This window comes from Camelus dromedarius, chromosome 9 (genome assembly GCF_036321535.1).
Source record: "Camelus dromedarius isolate mCamDro1 chromosome 9, mCamDro1.pat, whole genome shotgun sequence".
In the NCBI taxonomy this organism is placed as follows: domain Eukaryota; kingdom Metazoa; phylum Chordata; class Mammalia; order Artiodactyla; family Camelidae; genus Camelus; species Camelus dromedarius.
The window spans coordinates 14866250-14887974 of NC_087444.1; the positions used below are offsets into that span (position 1 = coordinate 14866250).

General features: G+C 54.1%; 1 protein-coding gene across 2 annotated transcripts; it reads left to right on the forward strand.

Moving 5' to 3' along the window:
• The first annotated feature begins 578 nt into the window (after nt 1-578).
• Nucleotides 579-20011, forward strand: CSF1 (colony stimulating factor 1). 2 transcript variants are annotated; one of them, XM_010975926.3, is made up of 9 exons: nt 579-1010; nt 4133-4255; nt 5534-5596; nt 7166-7336; nt 10808-10955; nt 12165-13186; nt 13749-13801; nt 14124-14182; nt 17858-20011. In XM_010975926.3, exons 1-8 carry the CDS (start codon nt 972-974, stop codon nt 14167-14169), a joined length of 1665 nt encoding a protein of 554 aa, XP_010974228.2. In that variant the 5' UTR covers nt 579-971; the 3' UTR covers nt 14170-14182; nt 17858-20011. The 2 variants fall into 2 exon arrangements, with proteins under 2 accessions (XP_010974228.2, XP_064344874.1); XM_064488804.1 differs by having other exon boundaries at nt 13056-13186.
• The last annotated feature ends 1714 nt before the right edge of the window (nt 20012-21725 follow it).

Sequence of the window (21725 nt, forward strand, 5' to 3'; positions counted from 1 at the left end):
CCAAAAGCATCAAGGGAAATTTAGGGCCCAAGTGCCAACTCCCCCAGGTCTGGGCAGTTAGGAAGGAGCATGGGTACCAGCCAGCATTTACACCACCAGAAGGTCAGGTACCAGGAGACATAGCAGAGCCTCGCAGTTCCCTGACACAGGACAAAACCCATCCCCTTCTGGCCAGGTAGTTAGCCTCCCTGCCTGGACCCTGACCCCAGAATGGGAGATGAGAGGCTGGGCAGGCTGCTTGGGGACTGCATAGGAAGGAGAGGGCTGTCTGCAAACCTGCTGACTCAGGCTCCACAAGGTGCTGCACCGTGCGCAGCGGGGAAGGCCCCAGCCTCCAGTGTTTGCCCCTGCTCTCAGACCATTTCCTGCTCAGATTTGGGAATTTTCAGGCCTCAAGGGAAAGTCCCTTAAGATGAATATTAGAAAGAGAGAGAGAGCACCGGATCCGCCTGGAGAGCGCGGAAGAAAAAGCAAGGCTCTATCCAAAGCCTGAGCGCGGGAGGGCGGGAGGCGGTGGAGTCCGCGTTACTTTCTTGAAGGTTCGGCGTTGAGCACACCAAACAGGGCGACCAGCAAGCGGGGAAGACCGGCCCGCGGGGTGGGGGCGGGGAGGTGGTTCTGGGCCTCTTGAGTATGTGTGTCTGTGTTGGTGCGCGCGCCTGCGCGTGTATGTGTGTGCATGTTTGTGTGTGTGTGTGTGTGTGTGTGTGTGTGTGTTTCTGGCGCCTGTCCAAGGTGATTTCCCATAAACCACATGCCTCGCAAGCTTAAAAGGCTGTGCCGAGGAGCTGGCCAGTGGAGCCCGGCTCGGGGAAAGTGAAAGTTTGCCTGGCTGCTCTCGGCGCTGCCGCGGGTCCCTCCGCACTCCGGGGACGGCAGCGCGGCCCTCGGCCGGGGCGCGGACTCTGCAGCGGCCAGCGAGCGAGCGAGTGAGGGTGGCCGACGCGCCCGGCCAAGACCCAGCTGCCCGTATGACCGCGCGGGGCGCCGCCGGGCACTGCCCTCCCACGGTAAGAAGCCGGGGCCGGGCTGGGGCGGGAGCTCGGCTGTGCGGCACGGTCCCTCGGAACCCACTGCACGGGCGCGGCCGCGGGCTCCGCTTTCCTTCCCATCTTTGCGCGCGGACTGCCCGAGGCCCCGCGTGCGCTCCGACTGGGACACTAGGCGGCCCTGTAGCTGCTTCTAGGGCTGCGGCGCTTCCCTGGGAAAGAGAAGGGTGCTCACCCCATTGCACGGAGGGGCACACTGAGCCACGCGCTAGCAGGAGAAAGGGGATTGCAGCCATGAGCAAAGGCTTCGTGTCAGCAAGGGCCTCCCTCTCTCTCCCTTCTGATCGGCCACCGCCAAAGGACAGGCAGAATGGCTGTGCTGAGGGTGGTGCCTTCCCAGTGGGCATTCCTTACAGGCCATACACATGCTTCCAGGTCCTGCTGGGGAGTGGGCGCTTCTGGATAGGAAAAGTTCAGGGGCCATCTAGCTTATAGAATGCCAAGGCAGAAGGAAGGAGCCGGGCAAGCCACTACTTGTTCCATCTCACAGGCAGAAGCTGTTGGGCACTTGGGTGGCTAGGTCAAGTCTGTTTTGTGGGGGCCGGGGTCCCAGAGTTGTATGGGGTCAGCTCTAAATCTTGCCAAATCTGGTTCAGTCAGTTGGGGAGATCCTGAGCTTAGTGGTGGTAGAAGAGGTGGAAAGAGGGTTTGGGGTTGCAGAACTGTGGACAGGGGCCGCAGATTGCTCAGGACTGCATGGGGACTTCCCTGCCCCAACCATGGGCAGTAGCTGGCAGCTCCAGATGGTGCAGGGTGGCACTGTTAACAAACAGTAAGTGGTCTCCCAATGGGTTTGCTTCTGAGGAACCCTGGGAAAGAAACCTGGGGGGGGGGAGCAGAAAACTATTTGGAGGATAAGGGAGGGGGTTGCAGGTAGGATGAGAGGGAAGAGCAGATCCTAGGGGGAGGAAAAGCCTGAGAGAGAGAGATGGGGTTAGGAGGGGAAATTGGGAAGGATGAGGTAATAGGCAACAAGACAAAGAGGGGCTGGAGGTGAGACCAGGAGGAAAGAGGAGGAAAGTAAAGTTGGAAAGAAAAAGGTGATGCTAGTTTTAGACAGGGGCAGCCCAAGGGTGCACTCTTGCCAAGGTCTCTCTGGGGAACTTGCTGATGGGAAAGATGGAACAGGATGGAAGGCAGGTGAGCATGGACAGCTAGGCTGAGATATCCCAGCATCTCTCTGAGCCTGAAGCAGAGATTCCTTGTGGCTGCCCCAGAGGCCAAGGCTGGTGGGTGGGAGGAAGAAAGGAGGGGGGAAGAGGAGCTGGCCCAGCCACATGTGAGCTAGAGTGTTAACCCTTGGGTGCCTGTCTAGATCCTCCTCTGAGGCCCAATCAGGGCCTCAGGTGCAGGGGTGGCCCCTCTCTGGCCACCTTCAAAGCTAGCCCACGTGGTGGCTGTACTCTCCCCACACCGGTGCCTGAAACAGCTCCAAAAGCCAGGCAGCCCTGGGATTAGCATTGCCGCCTCCTTGCTGTCCTCAAACTTAATATCTCGAAGTGCCTGTGGCAAGGCTATCTTCCTGAGCATCCCCCTCCCCATAGGCCCTTTCCTCCATACCATTCACACTGGGGGCTCAGAGCCTGAGAGGCAGCCAGCCTGGGGCAGAGACACACCTTCTGCACGGCTGTTTCCTCCCACAGGTACTGAACTGCAGGTTCCTGAGGGCCTGGGCAGCATTGCCATCCAGGGCTACCTCCTCAACTGCCTAACAGGGCCTAATGTCCCCCCATGACTGTCCTCCCTCTTCCACACTCTCCCTCCTCAAGGTCAGACTAGGACCCTCACCAGATCCCTGTGCTGAATGGGACTGGGCCATCATGTGCCTCTTTCCTCCAGGCCTCCCCCTCCCTCTCTCTGCCATCAACTTCTCCCCATCTGTCAAGGCCTCACTGAGGCCCCTCCTCATTGCAACCTCCCTGGAGCCCAGCCAGGGCCTCTGCTCCCTGGTAAGAGCCGACAAACATTTGGGCTTTTAGTTATATGTAAATCAGCATTTTGTGGGTTGTTTCTTAGTCTCCAATGTGCTATTTGTTTGCAGCATTTGTCCTGCCATCTGAGTTACTGAGGCAGAGCCCAGAGCCCAGAACCCAGGAAGGTGCCAGCTCTCACCCCACCCTGACAGCATTTCCCTGAATCTGGGGGCATCAGCTGCCAGGAGTCAATGTCCAGCTGGGGGAAGAAAGCCCAGGGTCTTTCGCTGCCTCTGGCTGGAGAAGGGGAGACCTAGGGCCAGGGACAGAGCTAAGGGGACCTTGGTAAGGAGGAAGGAAGGGGAATGACAGGGTGTCAGGCGTCCATCCCATCACTCTGGGGGTGAACAGCTGCTGGGCCAGGAGGGGGCTGAAAGAGGGGAGAGATCTCAGAAAACGTTCTTGCCATGATAAGAGCTGGCTGGCTGGATGCAGAGCCTAATGGGGCTCTGATTGGCAGGTGCCAGCCAGGGACAGTCTAGAGCTGGCATCGTTGCCTCTGATTAATTGGTTAGGCTCTTTATGACACATATACCCAGGGCTCCAAAGGTGTCTGGTGCGGGATAGGTTCCCAGTGAAACTGAGTTTGGTCCCCTGGTTTTTCCAGTAGCAGAGCCAGACCTGTGTAGAATCAGTTAGGAGGAAGGGCTGGGCCCAGGGAAATGTCTCTGGCTCGAAGTCTGGAGGCCAGCCAGTGCAAGAACATAAACTTGAGAAAGTGGGCAGCTCATAAGCTGCATGGCTCAGTGATGTTGCAGGATCAGAATAATGGGTAGATGCAAGTCCTGCACTCAAGGAGTTTCCTGTGTAGTTGACATCTAGACACCTCGCATGTCCTCTGTAGAAGGTCAGTGTGTAGTAAGGCTTGGCCTGGGGTTAATCTAGGAAGGCTTCTCTGAGGAGATGGCGTTTGGGCTGTTATCAAGGAGAGCAAAGTTGCCCGTGGCTGTTAGGAAATCCTGAGGAAGCTGGGTTTGGGGAATGCTGCATCCTGGGATGAGAGCCTGTAGCATTATAGGGATGAGATCCTTGGTTTTGCATCCTCAGCAGGGTAGGGGGGTTCCTGGGGAGCGTGAGAGCTGGGGAGAAATGATGCCCTCCCTATCACAGACATGGCTGGGCCCTCTGCTGCTGCTGGTCTGTCTCCTGGCGAGCAGGACTACTACCGAGGAGGTGTCGGAGCACTGTAGCCACTTGATTGGGAATGGACACCTGCAGTTCCTGCAGCAGCTGGTGAGTGTGCAGCCCTGCCTACCCTACCTTCTCTCCATTGGGGAAACGGAGGCAGGAGCCAGGGATCAAGGCCAGAGAGAGGGGCACCGGCAGAGAAATAGGACTGTGCAGGACGTGGTGCATGGCTCCCACCAGCTCAAAGGATGCTCCTCTCATTGGCCTTCTAAAGGTCAGGGCCTCTGACCACCACTCCATCCACCCCATCCTGAAGCCTTCTCTGACTCCCCTGTAGGCAGTGGACATGGTGGGCTTCCAGTTGGTTGCTGGGGTTAGTGGGTGCCTGGAATGTCTGTCATGCACTCTGAGAAGGCTTGTGAGGCCTGCTCTCCCTCGGTGGGATGCTTCTTCTGTGGAGCCGGCCCAGTCTGCCTGCCTCTGCCCAGATGTTGCCTCTAGCTCCTGGACTCCCAGATGGGCCGCCAGCCTGGCACCAGGGCTTCAGCCAGATTTGGAAGGGAGGCTCCCGCCTAACTCCTGGCCCTCCACCCCTCACTCCCTGGCTCTTGCCCGAGCCATGGGCCTGGGATGTCCTGCTCACCCTGGCCACGAAGGAGCCCATGCCTCACTCTAATCAGGCCAGCAGAGTTGTCAGCAATTTCAAACATGGTTCAGCCAGGCAGAATCAGGTTGCTGTCATGACTGCTGTCCTGCTCAGAAGAGAATTTACCATCCCTCTGGCCAGCCAGGCAGGGTGAGACACCACTGGCGAAAGCCAGCTTCAGCGCCCTGGGCTTAGGGCCTGCCTGTAGGCTGGGCCTCCGGCTACCTCTCTTGCCCCTACACTTTTCCTCCTGCATGTAGCTGCCACAGCAATCCATGGTAGATTGAGAGCCACAGCATTCTCTGAGGCTTAAAATCACAGAAGCACTGCTCTGAGGGCCAGCGAGGGCTTTAGGGGCAGCCAGCCCCAGCCCCTACAGATCCTGAATCCCCAGCACTTGTCTAGCTTCCACTTGAGTTCCTTCCAGGACAGAGGATTATGTCCTATATCCTCTGTTAGATAGTTCTTCCTTATAACAAGTTGATGTCTGTCAGATTTCTTAGAGTGGGAGGTAGAGAGAGGAGCCTTCTTGATCTACAACCCTCCCCTGGGCAGGTGGAAGGCACAGGTCTTCCCCTAGCCTTGGCTCTGTCTTTCCAAGTATGGTTGGGGTGAGGAGGCGGGGAGGTGGAGGAGGATCAAACCCAGATCCATCCAGAAACTCTAGTCCCCACTCATAGGCCAAGCTCAATTGAGCTGCAGACACCCTGCCACCACTGGCTTGCTCTCTCTTACAGATTGACAGTCAGATGGAGACCTCGTGCCAAATTTCCTTTGAGTTTGTAGACCAGGAGCAGTTGGTGAGTTACGGTTATTTACAAAGCCCATGTCATAGCATGTGTGCACTTCCCAGGGTGGGTGTATGTGGGAGCATGAAGGCAGGAGAAATCCTAGAGCTGAGCAGGGAATGGGAGTGAGGACCCTTGTCCTCAAGTTTGGGGTGCCAGGGTCCAGGACAGGCTGGGCTGGACCCAGGGCTCAAGCCCTCTGCTGCTCCCTTCTCCTGGCCTGGCACTTACTGCATGCCAGGCACTTTTCTAATTTAATCCTGACTATGTGGTTTAATAATCTTGTTCATTGTCCTCAGAGAGGTAAAGGGAGGGAGCATAGCTCGAGAGCATAGTGGTGGAGGCCTGATTTGAACCCAAGCAGTCTGGCTCTAAGACCTAAGGCCAACCAGTACTTCTGGGTCACATGCTTTGCTTAAGGATGTCACCTCCATCCAGCAGACAGACAAGCACCCAGGGATCCAGTCCAGCCCTTTCCCTCTTTCTCCTACTCTATTCCCAACCAGACACCGAGTGCTGCTGATTCTGCCTCCCAGCATCTCTGGGTTCTGGCGCTCCACCCCATCAGCTGCTTGGACAATTTCAAGAGCCTCCTAAATGGCCTCCCTGCTTCCAGTGCACCCCTCATCCCACCACTAAGAGGAGCTCTCTAAACCCTAACCTGTTACCTTTACTGCCCCCTGTAAACCTGGAGACTCCTGCACTCCAGGAGAAAGCCTCGGTTGTTTAGTCTGGGGATTACAAGCTCCAGTCTCCATCACACAGCCCCACCCACTACCCCTATTCCCATTCCTTCCTGCCTCCAAGACTTTGCACAAGCTCTTCCTGATGCCTATTATGCCTTCCCAACTGCCCCTACCCCAGCCTTTATTCCATGTCTGCTCATCTTTGTGCCTCATAAAAATTGCCACGATGCCCAGGATTTACTCCCACCCCTGAGATTCTGCACACCTGACCCATACACACTTCTCTTAGAACTGGAGAGCACCTCATGGTCCAAGGAATAACCTCGGTATTCCACTCACTTACTCACTCACTCACTCTCATGCCTTAGCAAGCAGTTACTACTAGGACCCTTCTGGACCAGGTGCTAGGTATACAGAGCTAAAGCAGAGTCTTCACTGAGGCAACCACTATCTCTTTAGGGAAACAAAACACTGCAGTTACTCTTTGGACCCTGAGGTAGTGTCCAGTATGCCTATGGCCTGGAGGATTAGAAGCAGCCATATGGTAAACGGCTTTTTGTGAAAGCAAGCCAAGAGGGACAGAGACAGAGAAAGAGAAGTTCCCCAGAACCCACCCTAGCTATGTACCCCTATTTGGATTAAAGCCTCATCTTCCAGAAATCCAAAGATCTCTCTAATGAGAATCCACATCTCCTTCCCTCTACCATAATCCTCAGCAGCGCCAGATCCCAAAGACCGAGAATGGAAGTCAGCTGAGGGCAGTGTTCTCCTTCTTACCGGGGTAGCGTGGCCCCTCTCCTCAGGAGGGCAGGCTGCAGCCCTCCATCTCCAGCACAGAGCCTGGGCTCCCAGCTGTCATCAGCCAGATCATAAACTCCAGGTTCTTGTTTTTCAGAACGACTCCGTGTGCTACCTTAAGAAGGCACTTCTCCTGATGCAAGACACAATGGACGTCACTATGCGCTTCAAAGACAACACCCCCAATGCCAATGTCATTGTCCAGCTCCAGGAGCTCTCTCTGAGGCTGAAGAGCTGCTTCACCAAGGACTATGAAGAGCAGGACAGGGTAGGAAGGCACGGGAGCTGGGAGTGCTGAGTAAGGGCAGAGGGTGGGTGTGATGGTACCATCCCTGCCCATGTGCTCAGGGTGCAGTCACTGGCCTCACCCCATGGCTTTGTTCACTCACTCGGATTCACTCATGCATGGATGGATTCATTCCACAAACCTATGCTGAGGACTCATTTTATAGGAGGCACAGTGCAGGTCCTTGACGATGTCTTCATGAGCACAAAGGACATGGTTCTCACCTCAGAGCTTACAGTTAAGTGAGGTTGACAGCCAGTAAAGAAACAATGATGCAAGTAAATAGAGTTACAACCCTTGAGGAGCATGTGTTCATTCAGCAAATAGTTAATGAGTGCCTATTGTGTACCAGGTATTGTTCTAGACACTGAGACACAGCTGGGATCAGACAAAAATCCCCACATCTGCAGAGCTTACATTTGGGGGTGGTGAGACAGTTAACAAAATACCTAAGTAGAGTTCATGGTGGTGTGGAGATGGCAGTAACTGCACTGCACAAAGAAGACCAGAGAGGAAGACCTGCAGGTGGTGAGGGAGTGAGGCAGGAAGGAGGAGCACATGGGGCTCTGAGAGAGAAACCAGAGTCTGATTTAAAGAGGGGTAGGGAAGGAGAGACAAGGAGGGCTTCTGAGTAAGAAAATATTCATCTGAGGTCCAAAGATAAGTAAGAATTAGGAAGCAATAAGGCTGCTCAGAGCATTCCAGAACAGGGAACGCTGGGCACAAAGCCCTAGGTGAGCAGGAATGTGCACATTTGGGACCCCCCAAGCGTGGTCAGCATGGCCAAGGAAGTGGAGGGGAGAGAGGGAAGGAGGTGGGAGCCAGATCACCTGGTGTCCTAATAGATGTGGGGTTGGAGGAAGCTGTGGTGAACAGGCGAGTGACCTAGTCTAACTGGTCTTCTGAGACCATTCTGGTTGCTGTGTGGAGAATGGACTGTAGAGAGCAGGGATGGAGGCTGGACAGCCAGTAGGAGGCACAATTTCAGGCGTGGATCAGGGTGAGGGTGGAGGCAAGGGGATGCGTTCCAACAAGTTTGGAGGAAGAACCAACAGGACTTGGTAATGCGGCAGCCATGAGGAGCTGACGGTTTTGTCTCGAGCTGGTAGAGATCCAGTGATGCGGAAATGGGGCAGAGCAGATTTGGGGGAAAAGCAGATGTTCAGGTTGGGATCCATTATGCTTGAGATATTTGTGAAATAACCAAGTAGAGATGTTGAGCAGGCAGCTGGATACATGGGTCTTGAGTTTAGTGATATACAGACATAAGCAGTGCCAGCCTGTAGGTCATCTGTGAAGCCAGGGGATGTATAACATTACTCACTGTGAGAAGAGAAACAGGCCCAGGACCCCCAGCACTTATTTAGAAGTCAGGCAGAGGAGGGGACCGGCAAGAAGACTGAGGAGCAGCCTAAGGGTGGGAGGAAAGAGAGTGTGGGATTGCTGAGCCCATGAACAACAGTGTTTCAGGATGGAAAGAGGAGGCAACTTTACCAAATGGGGTTTAAGAAGTCAAGCAAGAGAAGGGCTGAAAAGTGTCCGATGCATTTGGCAATGCAGAGGTCGCTGTTGGAGGCAGGTACCAGACCAGGTGAACAGAAAGTGAGGACGTGGAGACAACACTGTGGAGGTACCGTGCTCCAAAAGGGCACAGAAAAAGAGAGAGATAGCCAGAGGGAGTGTGGGATTGCAAGAGGAAACATTTTTAAATGCAAGAGGTACTAAGTCTGTGGTTTTCCATTGTTGAGGTTCATAAGGATCATTTGGGGAACTTGTTTAAAATGCAGGTTCCCAGTACGCACCACTAGAAAGTCATTGGGTCTGCGGGCAGGCCTGGGAATCTGCATTTTAGCAAGCCACCCACCCTGGACTGATGCCGGGGGCAGTGTCGGGGGTTGGGGGGGCCAGACTCCAGGCCAAGTTAGAGGGCTAGTCTCCTGAGAAGCTGGCAGGAGAGGGATTCAGAGCCCAGGAGGCAAAAAGACATAGCCTCTGTGGAGACGGGTGGACATCAGGACCTTCTGTCCTCGGTTCCTGTTTTCTCTGTGAAGTACAAAGGACACAGAGATTTTGGAAGAAAAGTGTGGGAGAGCCGGCTTACCTCTTTCCTACAACATCCTTGGTGGGGAGGTTGGCAGGGATTGTTGTTTTGACTTTACAAATGAGGAAATGAGCCCAAACAGGGATAGTTCATTTGGCCTGTGTTGCTGAGCTGGTGAGTAATGGAGCTGAGCACAGGTCTTCCCATTCCCACATCCATTCTCTCATTTATCCAGTAAACATTTATTAAGGGCCTCTTATATGCACAGCCCCTGGGCATCCAGTGATGCCTTCAAGGACTTCACTACCTAGTAAAGCCCCTCATTTTGTCCCGTGCAGCTCAGTTTAAGGAAAGATTTGGAAGTCATCGGCCGGCAGGCCATAGATTGGTGCAAGAGGAGGGGTGGGCGCAGGACTGAGCCCTCAGGAGTGCCAGCACTTAGAAGTCAGGTGGAGGCGGGAGCCTGATAAGGAGGCTGAGAAGGAGCAGCTCAAGAGGTGGGAGGAAAACTGGGACCGTGTGAAGCTTCTCAGAGCTTCAGAGTGTGTGGAGAGCCTGGTTCCCCACACCCTTTGCAGAAGAGAAAAGAGCAGCTCCATAGACAGGGCTCGGCTCTCCTTCCAAGACACACCAATGCCAGAGAAGGACCCACAGCCCCCTGGCCTCTTCCTGGCCATTCTCCTCCCCACACAGGGTGATCTTTCTAAAAGATTCCAGTCTTATCATGCTCTACTGACCTCCCCAGCACCCCCTCAGATGTTATCTCTTTGCTCTGTAGGTAAGGTTAATAATGGTTCTGCAGGACCTGATCCTCGCTGACCTCTCTCAGTTGCATCTCGCACGACTTTCCCCTAGATGGCTGTACTCTAGCCACTCTAGCCTTCTTTTCGTCGTCCAACATTTCAGGCTGTTTCCTGCCTCAGGACCTACGCACAGTCTGTTCCCACCACCAGGACAGCTCTTTCTGACCTGCCTCCTTTCCTGATTAACTCTTGCTCATCTCTTAGTCAGCCCCTTGGGGATTCCCCCTGAGCCCTCATTTAGGTCCCTCTGTTATAAACTCTCACATCAGTCTTCTTAGGACTCACCACACTTGTAACAATATGTTTAATTCCGATGTTCTGCTGGAATCAATGTCTAACTCGGCCAGGAACCACCTCTCTCTTGTTCAGTGCATGATTCCCAGGTAGTTACCATATGCCTGGCACATAAATATGTTAAATGGACCCATGAATAAATGATAAAGCTTACCACTTCAGGACATAGGGGTCCTGAAAACCAGGGTAGAGAGGAGAGAGAAAACAAGAGAAAAAGAAGATGGATGCGAGAAAGGCCAAGGGAGTCTGACAAACAACCTAGAGACATGGGGCCAATGCTCATCCTCATCAGGGGGTGCCTTGCTCTCCTTCCAGGCCTGTGTCCGAACTTTCCATGAGACGCCTCTCCAGTTGCTGGAGAAGATCAAGAATATCTTTAATGAAACAAAGAATCTCCTTAAAAAGGACTGGAACGTTTTCAGCAAGAACTGCAACAACATCTTTGCTAAATGCTCCAGCCAAGGTAAGCACCAAAGGGGCCAGCAAGTGCGGGGTTGGGGAAGGGGATGTGTAACAGGGCTGCCTTGGGAGGTGACACATGGGACTGGAGGGACCCTTGGGAGGCAGCCTGGCTGCTATTTGTGCTCCTGTGTGTGTAGATGTGCTTGTTTCGTGTACATATGTGGCTTCGTGTACCTCTGGTTGGTCCTGGGCACATGTCTTTTCTGACATGTGTGTGCATGCACACCTACGTATGTCTGCATGTTGAGGCATCAAGAATGATCACGCTGGTGGCTGTGAGATCAGGGAGTGGAAAAGCGGGCCTCTCCGAGAGCCCTGTAGGCATGGAGGCTTTCCCCACCGGCTCTGCAGGCTGGCTGGACATATGGGGGGTTCCGTGGAGAGAGCAGAGGCTCCATCGGAGTCAGGGCCCTTGCTCCAGGAGCCCTGCTGCGAATCACCAGGACGCCCTGGCTCCAGAAGTCCCCAGGATACCTTGAGTGTCCCCTCAAGGGACAAGGCTGGATTTGAAGTCCAAGCATCATTCAGACTCTCCCAGTGCTGGCCCAGCTGCACACATGTGTTCTCTGCCTGTCTTCGTCACTGCGTCCTGTGCCATGTGGGCCAGCCTACATTCAACCTTGCTCCCCAAGGCGGGGGCTGAAGCCCTAAGACCTGCCAATGGCCAAGTCCAGTCTCGCTGCTTCAATCCCAAGGCCTCAAGCCTTGGCCACATTCCAGCCCCAGCCTGCTCTCCCCTGAGGCTGTGGCTATGGGGCCCCTTGCCGTGCATGAAGCCACCTTGCTGCTTTCCAACCAACAGTGTCTTTGGGGCTTGAGGGTGTCTTGTGTTAGTCCTGAAGGCCACTGCTCAACCTCCTGTCTGGCTGTTGTCACCCCTGGCTTGGCACCTGGCCAGCTCGAACTCCACGAAGGGCTGTTCTCTGGTCTTCCCTGACCCTGACCCCAAATCTGTGTGTCTAAACCCCACTCTGCTTTTCCTGCAAAGAACCTTCCTGCAGTTTGCACCTTCCCTGCCTAAGGCCTGTGTCATTAGCATTGGCTCCATTCCTGTCCTCTCCTCAGTCCCAGGGCTGAGTCAGGGCATGAAGGGACCCCCCACCCCGCGACCCATATCTCCTTCTTGACCCCTCTGGGAAAGCTGAGCTGAAAGCTGGTGACTCTATCTCCTTCCCATCCTTCTCTCTCCCTCTCTCTGTGGTTCTTTCAGATATGGTGACCAAGCCTGATTGCAACTGCCTGTACCCTAAAGCCACCCCTAGCAGTGACCTGACCTCTGTCGCCCCTCAGCAGCCCCTCACCCCCTCCATAGCCCCTATGGCTGGCTTGACCTGGGCTGACTCTGAGGGAACAGAGGGCAGCTCCCTCTTGCCCAGTGAGCAGCCCCTTCACACAATGGAACAGGGCCGTGCCAAGCAGCGACCACCCAGGAGCACCTGCCAGAGCTTTGAGTCGCCAGAGACCCCAGGCATCGAGGGCAGCCCCACTGGAGATTCACCTCAGCCCCACCCCCCAATTGGGGCGCCCATCACTGGGATGGAGGAAATTCTTGACTCTGTGCTGGGCACTAACTTGGTCCTGGAAGAGGCCTCTGGAGAGGCTGGTGAGGGTCCTGTACCCCAAGGGGCTGAGCTTCCCTCCTCCAGGCTGGGAGGAGGCAGTGACCAGGCAGAGACCGCCAGACCCAGCAACTTCCTCTCAGCATCTTCACCACTCTCCAGGTCGGCAAAAGGCTGGCAGCCTGCGGATGTAACTAGCACGCCCCTGTCCATGGTGGGCCCCGTGAGACCCACTGAGGCTTGGAGTCACACACCCGATAAGATGGACCATTCATCTGCCTCACCCAGGGACCGCCAGGAGCCAGGCTCTGCCAGAACCCCATCCCTGCGCCCGCAAAGCCTCAGCAGTCCCTCCATCCTCTCATCTCAGCCAAGGCTTCCCAAAAGCCACTCCTGGGGCAACATGCTGCCCCTGGAGGAGCTGGAAGGCAAAAGGAGCACCAGGGATCGGAGGAGCATCACAGAGTACCGCAGAGGACACGCAAGTGAGGGGGTGGCCAGGCCCCCGGCCCGTTCTAACTCCGTTCCTTTGACTGACGCAGGCCATGAGAGGCAGCGCAAGGGTCCCTCCGACCACCAGCTCCCCAGCTTTGTTTACCACCTGCTGGTGCCCAGTGTCATCCTGATCCTGCTGGCTGTTGGTGGCCTCCTGTTCTACAGGTGGAGGCGGCGGGTAAGAAGAGCCCACTGGGGAGAGGAGGGCATCTTGTAAGGGCCAGGGCACAGCCTGGGGGGAGGAGCAGGTCAAATAGGTTGGAGGATGACTTGGGTTTGGCCTGGGTTCTTCAGACACTGAGAGACAGGAGACTGAGCACAGAGGATGGGAGGTTGAAATGGAGGGTTTCTTCAAGAGCAGCGAAGGCTCAGGCTACAAGTTCAACCAGAGGGACTGGGGAAGAAGAGTGGGAGAGACTATTCTTGGGCCACAGCAGGTGAAAACCCAGATGGGAGGGAAGATGGAGGAGGAAAGTGATGTGTATAAGTGTCAGGGAGGTCATTCCCTAGGAGCTCTGCAAGGCCTGGGGTCCAAGAAGCCCCAGGATAGGAGACTACCTGCAGGGGGAGAAGAGATGGGGCGTTGCCAGCAAGGAGGCCTTTGAAAGCCCCCTGGCTGGTCCAGAGGGTATACTGGTAACTCTCTCACATACTCTCTGGGCAGCCCAGCCTGAGGATGGGGCCATGGTCTCCCAACCCTCCCCCAGCTCCTCAGAGAGCCTGCTCTTTTCTGTCCTCAGAGCCGTCGAGAGCTTCAGATAGTGGCTTCTCCCATGGAGCAACCAGAGGGCAGGTGAGAGTTTGAGGGTGGGGGGAGGCTCTCGTAGGCATGGGGCATCTATTTCCCCTCTAGATTTGGGGGAGACTTTCTCCTGCTTGCACTAAGGAAATGGAGCTCAGAACAGGATGGGGGGTGGGGAGAATGAAGGGGTGTCCCTTCTTTCCTAGAAATCTGGGATTTTTCCTGATTTCTTCTTAGAGTTAGGCAGTTCTGGGACTTCTAAATCTGAAGAGGGCTGGATGCTGGGGGGAGGTGCTGGGGGATGAACTTCGGGGGTTTCCTCACTCCCTGGCCTCTGCTCAAGTCTTATGACAGCCCTGTGCTCTGCCCGCAGCCCCCTGACCCAGGACGAGGACAGACAGGTGGAATTGCCAGTGTAGAGGGAATTCTAAGGTAAGACTCTGATCTGAATCTCTCTCCACCCTTTAAAATTAGCTATACCCTTTTCTACTCACCCTCACTTGCTGGTGGTACCACCAGCTCCCCTGAGGCGCCTACACTTGACTCCATTCTCTCTCTCCTACTCCCTTTTCAATCCATCACCAGGTCTGGCCAACTTTCTCCTTCGCGGGTCCTTTGGTCTCCCCACTGTCCCTCTAGTCCCTCTGCCTCATCTGAGGCCAGGCCCTGTTACTTCTGCGACAGGTTATCATTTCTGCATTGGGCTTCTAGTCTTGCTGCCCCCTTCCATCCCAGAGCAACCAAACTCCTCTTGTGTAAGGTCTTCAGCCTCCTAGGGAATTTCAGCAGCTCTGCATCACCAGTCACTTCAAAGCCAACACTCTCAGCTTACCTCCCAAGCTCCTCTAGCAGTGGCCCCTAACATCCACCTCTTGCCAGCTCTCTGTTTGCACACTGATTTAACCCTTCTTTCCAACCAAGATAATTTTTGCCTTCCTGCTTTTAGATGCATGGAGCCATAAAGGCTTAGTCTTAGAAGGGCTCTCAGAGGTCATTTGGCCAAGCATCCCACCCCACAAGGGCCTCCCCTCTCTGCATCCTGATGGGGAGTCAGCCAGCTTCTGGTCGTACACTCTTGGTTCCAGGCAAGCTCCCTGCCCTTTCCCAATAGCACCTTGGGGAAATCCTTCTATACACCAGGCTTAACCTGCTTCCCTGCCCCTTCCCCGGTGGTCCTCCCTTCTCCTCTCATGAGAGCCCTCCAATATTTTAAGTCAGCTCCATGCCCCCTTTAAGAATGTCTCCCCTCTAAGCTCAGTGTGGTCAAGTCCCTCAAGCATTCCTTGTATGATATGGTTTTCAGACCCCTCACCATCCTGGTCACCCTTCTTTGGACACACTTGTTTGTCAATGTCCCTCTGAAAATGTGGCGCCCACCCTGGACACAGTGCTCCAGAGGCTGTCTGACCAGCTCAGAGTACAGTGGGAATGCTACCTTCCTTGATCTGGACAATGTTCTTCTATTTGTACAGATTAAGATTACATTTTTTTTAAACAACCACATCATTCTGTTGTCATATGTTGAGCTTATGGTCTATTAAAACCCCTAGTTCCATTTCCCATAAACCTCTGTCAAGCCAGATTCTCTCTATCCTGTACTTCGAGAACTTGATTGTTTTACCAGTGTGCAGAAGTTTATGTTCATCTTTGTTAAAAGCAACTTGTTCATTCCGGCCCATCACTGAGCCTATTGAAATTGTTTTAAATTCTAATTCTGTCTTCATAGCCCTCCCAATTGTGTCTCCTGCACACGGATGAGTGCCTTCTGTTGTCCTCACCCACATTGTTGATAAACATATGACTCTTATCACCCCTCACTCTGGCTCCCCATGACCCTCCTCCCTTCCTTCCCCTCAGCCTGCAGGAATCAGCCCTTCCTGATGGTCTCCATCAGTCTTTAGTTGCTCCTTTAGTTTGTACTCCTCTGCTCTTTTGTAGTTGATTCATATTATATCAATTTGCACTTACTTGGATTATTTTTATACATTTTAAAATCATATTTTATGCACACATATATATTCTACACCCCTAAGAAGGCTGTAAGCCCCATAAGGGCAGGGACTGTGTCTTAATTCCTTTTTTTTTTTTTTTTTTTTTGCATTTCTTTTTCTACCCCAGGCCCTAAACAGAGAGAGCTTCTTCATACTTGCTAAGAACTCACTAAATGACTGATTGGCTTGAGGACTGACCAGTTGGCCCTGGCCAGCTGTCTCTAAGTGTCCAGGCTTCTGGCTGACCAACTAACTAATTGACTCTGACTGGCTAGCCAGCTGGCTAGGTGTCTCTGACCAACTAACTAGCTAGTAACTGCCTAACTGGCTAGTTGATTGGTGAGCTGATTGGCTAACTGACTAGCTGTCTGATTGCCTATTTTGCTGATTGGTTGGCTGACTAGCTGAGGTGAACCCATTCAAGTTTCCAGTCACACCCCCATGCCAAATGCAAGCCAGTGCCTCAGAGCCTTATCACATGTGGAATGACAGGCCTGGGCCACTTCTAGAGAAATCAGGGATCTGCCAAATGCTCAAAACCAGGAGAGCCTGTTTAGAAAACACAAGAAGTAACACATCTGGAATCCTGGGGTCCCTCTTGTCAGTAGGGTGGGCTAAGATGGATGAGTGGGTCAGATGGGACACTGGCAGGGCTGTGAGGATGATGCAGACCCCCTCAGGACTGGTAAGCAGAGTACTGTCCCAGGTCCCTGGGGACTTTGTGACTCAATGCTGCACCACCCTCTGACTGGTTGCCCGCCTACCCCCTTGGTCTTGGCCCTCTGCCTCATCTCCTCTACACTCCTTCTCTCCTTTCCCTGCCTGCCTAGTTTCAGGCCTTCCCAAACTTTCCTCTTCCTCTCCTTAAGGTGGAACCCAGGGCAGGGGCTACATCCAGACCCCCACTTGGATCCAGACTTAAAGTGGTCTCCAGGCCAGGCAGCAGGAGCTTCAGGGAGACTTAGGGCCAGCCCCAAGATTTACTGCTGTTCTGATGAAAGAAATGAGAGGGGGAACACAGAGGCAGAGAGACTGAAAGAGGGACCCTCAGAAAGAAAACATGGACCACAGCCCCTCCACTCCAAGAAACCAGGGCATTGGGACAGTGGGCTGGAGCTCACCCACTTGCTTTTTCTTACCTCCTGGCACCAGCAGGGCCTGTGGCCCGGCTGTACCCAGTATGGTTCATGTCCAGTTTATGGTCCTCCCTTCTTCCCCTTCCAGAGCATGGGAATGGGCTGGGAGCCAGAAGCTGTGGTCCCATCTTTCCTCCTTACCCATCACGGGTTTTGCCAGTAGGGCCTATGGACAGTCAGAGAGGGAAGCTCCACACAGGGTCCAAAGTCAATCTGTTGGATGGAATCCAGGGGATTTCTGCTCTGGGAACAAAGCGTTCCGAGGATGCCGGGCAAGGGGACAAGGATAGGGGAGGGGTTGGAGAGAGCAGAGCCCTGACTCCTATGGATGATGCAGGGAGGCAAGTCTCTTGGCCCATCCGGAAGGGGGCTGGCTTGCTTAGGGCTTAGCATGCCAAATGGCAGGGTGGGAGTTTCCTTGTCCGGAACTGCCTCTGGTTCTTCCCCTTCAGATACCTCTGCCCTGCTGTCCTGACTATCTTGTGATGACCCTCTGTGATGAATGCTGTGGAGGTGGGAACGGAAAATTCCTCTTCTTTGCTAGAGTTAGCAGGATTCACTCTTGGTCTTTTGGACCAAGGATAGTGAGATGGTCTTGCCCGATGAGGGGCCTAAGGACACTTAAGTGCCTCCTTCCCTCCCTGTCAGACCCCCTACACACACACATTTGAGCAGTGTCCCCGCCTCCAGCTCTGCTCAGACCTCCACCAGGCCCTGTTACCTTCTCCTGTGGTCCCTGGTTCCCCAGGAGGAGGTAGGAGGTGAGGCCAGTCTGCCCAGTGGCTTGGGCTGCTGCCAGAGAAAGCTGCCTGGTCCCTTGTGGTGTCTGGGGCGGCTGGGAAGGCGAGGGAAAAGATGGAAGTCCTGCCTGCACACCACCAACAGCCCACAGGAACGCTCTGCCTCCCCTACTCTTGTCCTCAGCAACCCGTCCCATTGCCCCCATTCAGCTGACCAGGCTTTCTTTTTCTCCCCTACAGCTGGGCGCACAGGACAGTCTCTCCATGGGAGGAGACATTATGGGGCCTACATCACCACCCCTCCCCAGCCATTCTTCTGGGAATGTGGCCTGCCCACCGCGAGAGCTCCTGCCTGCCAGGACTAGACCAGAGCAGCCAGGCTGGGGCCCCTCCACCCTCGACCCTTAGACTCTGGACTGACTAAGAGAGGGCTGGAGGATGCCCCCCACGCTGCTGATATTTATCGGGGGCCCTGGAGGCTCCCATCTGCTTGAGGGAGGCTGGCAAGCCCGGTTGAAGACCTTCTGCCCCTCAGGGGCTGTGGCCTCCTCCCACTCCCCTCCAAGCCAACACCTGGGCCAGGGACCCAGAGGCCTGTGGGACATGGGAGAACAGGGTGGGTGCTGAGGAATGGAAAAGCCCTTGTACCCAGAGGACCTGCCTGGTGCCAAGGGATCCCAACACCGACAAGCAGGGACTTGTCTCCAGAGAGAAGCATGAGATTTGCAGGGCGGGACAGCGTTGCTGGATTTCCTGTAAAGGTGTGTAGCCCAAAAGACGGGAAGAGAAGGCTGCTGGGCCTGCTGGTCTGCACTGACAGCCCGGAGCGGGTCTGCGCCCTCCACTTGCCTAAGTGCTCTCTGCTGGTGGCCAGGCGGAGAAGGGAGGCCAACCCTACCCTCAGGACCTGCCTGGCTTGGCTCGTGATGCTAAGGGGAAGACCACACTCTGGCCTCTGCCCCACCGTCCCCCCAGCCCTGCCAGAGCTTCTCCGGGAGGCCACGCAGAGGCTCTCCTCATGAAGGAAGCCATTGCACTGTGAATACTGAACCTGCCTGCTGAACAGCCTGCCCTATCCATCCCAGAGAGCAAACACCCATCCGTCCTCCCACCCTCCAGCCTCTCCCCAGCTTCCTGCACTGAGTGCCCGAGCCGGCCTCGCCTGTCGACTGAGGGAGCCCCTGAGCCCTGACCTTCTGCTGATCCGGCTCTGACTTCCTGGGGTGGATCAGGGTGGGAGAACTGCCCGGGGCCACCAGCCGGAGCTGGTCTTCAGGCTGTGTTGTTCACCCAGGTTTCTGCATCTTGCACTTTGACATTCCCAAGAGGAAAGAGACTGGTAAGAGGGAGAAAAGGAGGGCAGAGGTAGACACAGAGAGAGGCTGCAGGGTGAGTTCTGACTGAAATTGGGTCTTTGAAATTATGGGCATGCCCCTGAAGTTGGGGCAGGGGTGCAGACCCTTGACCCCCCCTGCCCACTCCCTTTCCCTGTACTAGGCCCCTGCCCCAAACACAGCTGCAAGGCTGCTGCCAGCAGGCACCTGGGCTGAGCGATTGTCCCTGTTTGGAGCCTGACAGGTAATGACACCCTCCAGCTTTCACCCCACTCCTCACTAACACTTCTCTCTGACCAGGCAAGCCGGGGTGGGAGGGGGACTGGGAGAGTCCAGGCATCTGTTTCCAAGTCTGCCTTGAGTGCCTCAGCTACCTGGTCTCGGCTCTGAGAGCTGGGCAGCAGGTGATGGGGCTGTCGATTGCCCTTGGTCCCTTTGTGCTGCTGTGTCCCTCCTCTCCTGCTGCCGTGTCCCTCCTCTCCTGCTGCCCTGGGCCCTTCATAGAGAGACTCTGTCCCACCTGGCCACTGGGCCGGGTCCCATGACCTTCCCTTCCTGTCCTTGAACGTGAGGATCTGCTGGTCCCTGCCTGCCCTGCCCTGTTGCTGTTAGCTGTGGGAGGGGCAGTGAAGAACTTTCCCCATGGGGCTCCTTTTTTTAGTCACAGACTCTATATTTGATACTAAAAAATATGTATTTAAAAGTGGAAGAAAAAAAAAACAACACAGAAAAAAGGCATTCCTCCCTCACTTCCCACCCCTTAAACGTGTAGTATTTTAAAAGTCAAGAAAGCAAATCCAACCATTGCAGAAGCTCTTTGTGGGCTCTTGGTGACATGAGAGCAGGAGGGGCCCCAGAGCCCTCTCTGGGTGGCTCCTTGGCTACCTGCACGGGAACCCTTCTTTTCTCTGCGAAAGCCAAGAGGGAACATTGGCTCACACACTGTGAGATTTTGTTTTTATACTTGGAAGTGGTGAATTATTTTATATGAAGTCATTTAAATATCTATTTAAAAATAGGAAGCTGCTTATATATTTAATAATAAAAGAAGTGCACAAGCTGCCATGTGTGAGTCATGGGAAAAGCTGCTTTTGGGATGTGGGTGGCAAAAATGGGGGTGGCCAGTAGCTGCTGGGTGAGCCCCAGCTCAGAAAGCTTTTTTCAAGATATGTGGGAAAGGAGGGTTCTCTCCAAGTTCTAGTCTTGTTACCAAAACTTCCTGCATTATCACTGTCCCAAATACACTATCTGCATATCTGTTTAATAGGAAAACAGACAGAAACCAGCTAAACCTCAGACCTGGCCACCAGCCCCTGCTCCAGCCCAGCCTAGCCCAGCCCAGGAAAACAGCTGGTTGGCCTCCATCCAAGGGCCCAAGGGGGCTGCAAGGACGAGACTCCTGGACCACTGACCCCTGCTGTCCAGGTCCTAGTGGGCTCTGAGGTGAATGAGCACCATCTCTGGGCAGGGAACTCGGTGAGGCTGGCAGGGGAAGAGAGCTAGCGGGCTCTGTGAGTGGCCTTAAGCCCTGATCTTCCTTCTGGGAGTGGAGAGGAGATGAAGGATGCATCCTTCTGGGGCAGAGGGGTATTGAGAAGGGCCAGAGTGGTGAAGGCCCAGCATTGCCCCCCACACACCCTGGGCAAGGCTATGACAAGAGGGGCCTCCCCACCGCTGAGAGAGTGGTGGACAAAGTTTTGAAATCAGTGGTTTTCAACCTTGCCTCACCTGAAACTCACTTGGGTTGTTTCCAAATATACTGGTATATTGCACTGTGGATATACCCACTCTAGATCAACAAAATCAGAATCTCAGGGGTGAGGCTCAAGACACTAGGCATCAGAAGTTTTTAAAGACATTTCAAGTGATTCGAATGGGATCCATGGTGACAAACAGGTAGAGCTGCACTGACTGATATGGTGGTTACTTAGGTTTAAATTAAGTAAAATGAAATGAAAATGAATATTCAGTTCCTCAGTCATACTAGCCACATTTCAAATTTCAGTAGCCACATGTGGCTACCATGTTGGATAACAGAGAAATAGAACATTGCATCACCACTGAAGTCACATTGGACAGCACTGCACAAAAGTTTGGGTCCCTGGACTTAAGGGACGAAGGTTATAGGGTCAGAGCTGGCACTAAGCCAACTTGGAACTAAATACCCAAGTATCTCAGTTGCCCTCCTCTGTGCCCTGAACCCCCACTACCATCCTATCCCTCATCATTTCTCTTTCCTTTCTGTCAAAAGCTCCTCAGAAGCAGTTTTTGAAGAAATTTATTCCTATTTTTCCCTTAAGTCCCAACTTAAAAGTCACCTCCTCTGAGAAGCCTTCCCAGCCTGACCCAGGCCCCAGAGGCCCACCCTGGCTCAGTTCCTTCTTCCCCAGTGCACCTATGGGGTGCAACTGAGACCCTGTTTATTCGTCTGTCCTACCAGGCCATGGACTATGACAGGAAATGTGCTGCATCCCTCCTTGCATCCCAGTGCCTGAGAGTATCTGGCACACAGTATGTGCTCAATAAATGTACTTCCAAAGATTAATAATGGATGCATGAATAAAGGTATAGTAAGGTAAATTCTGACCAGATTTAATGATGGCCTTTTCTAGGGGCTTACCTGGTATCAGTCAATGGAATGTATACCTAATAACGACAGTTCACTAGCCAAACAGGAGGTATTTTCAGCAGGTCTCCCTGGCTTCTGTTGGAGATGGGGCTAGGTAGCACCCTAACTGGGTGTGTGGATGGAATGTATGTTTCAAGGCCTTTAA

Coding starts and splice junctions, on each gene's coding strand:
- CSF1 (XM_010975926.3), top strand. CDS start 972: ATGACCGCGCGGGGCGCCGCCGGGCACTGCCCTCCCACG. Junction 4,256..5,533: donor TGCAGTTCCTGCAGCAGCTG/GTGAGTGTGCAG, acceptor TCTCTCTTACAG/ATTGACAGTCAGATGGAGAC. Junction 13,187..13,748: donor TCTACAGGTGGAGGCGGCGG/GTAAGAAGAGCC, acceptor TTCTGTCCTCAG/AGCCGTCGAGAGCTTCAGAT.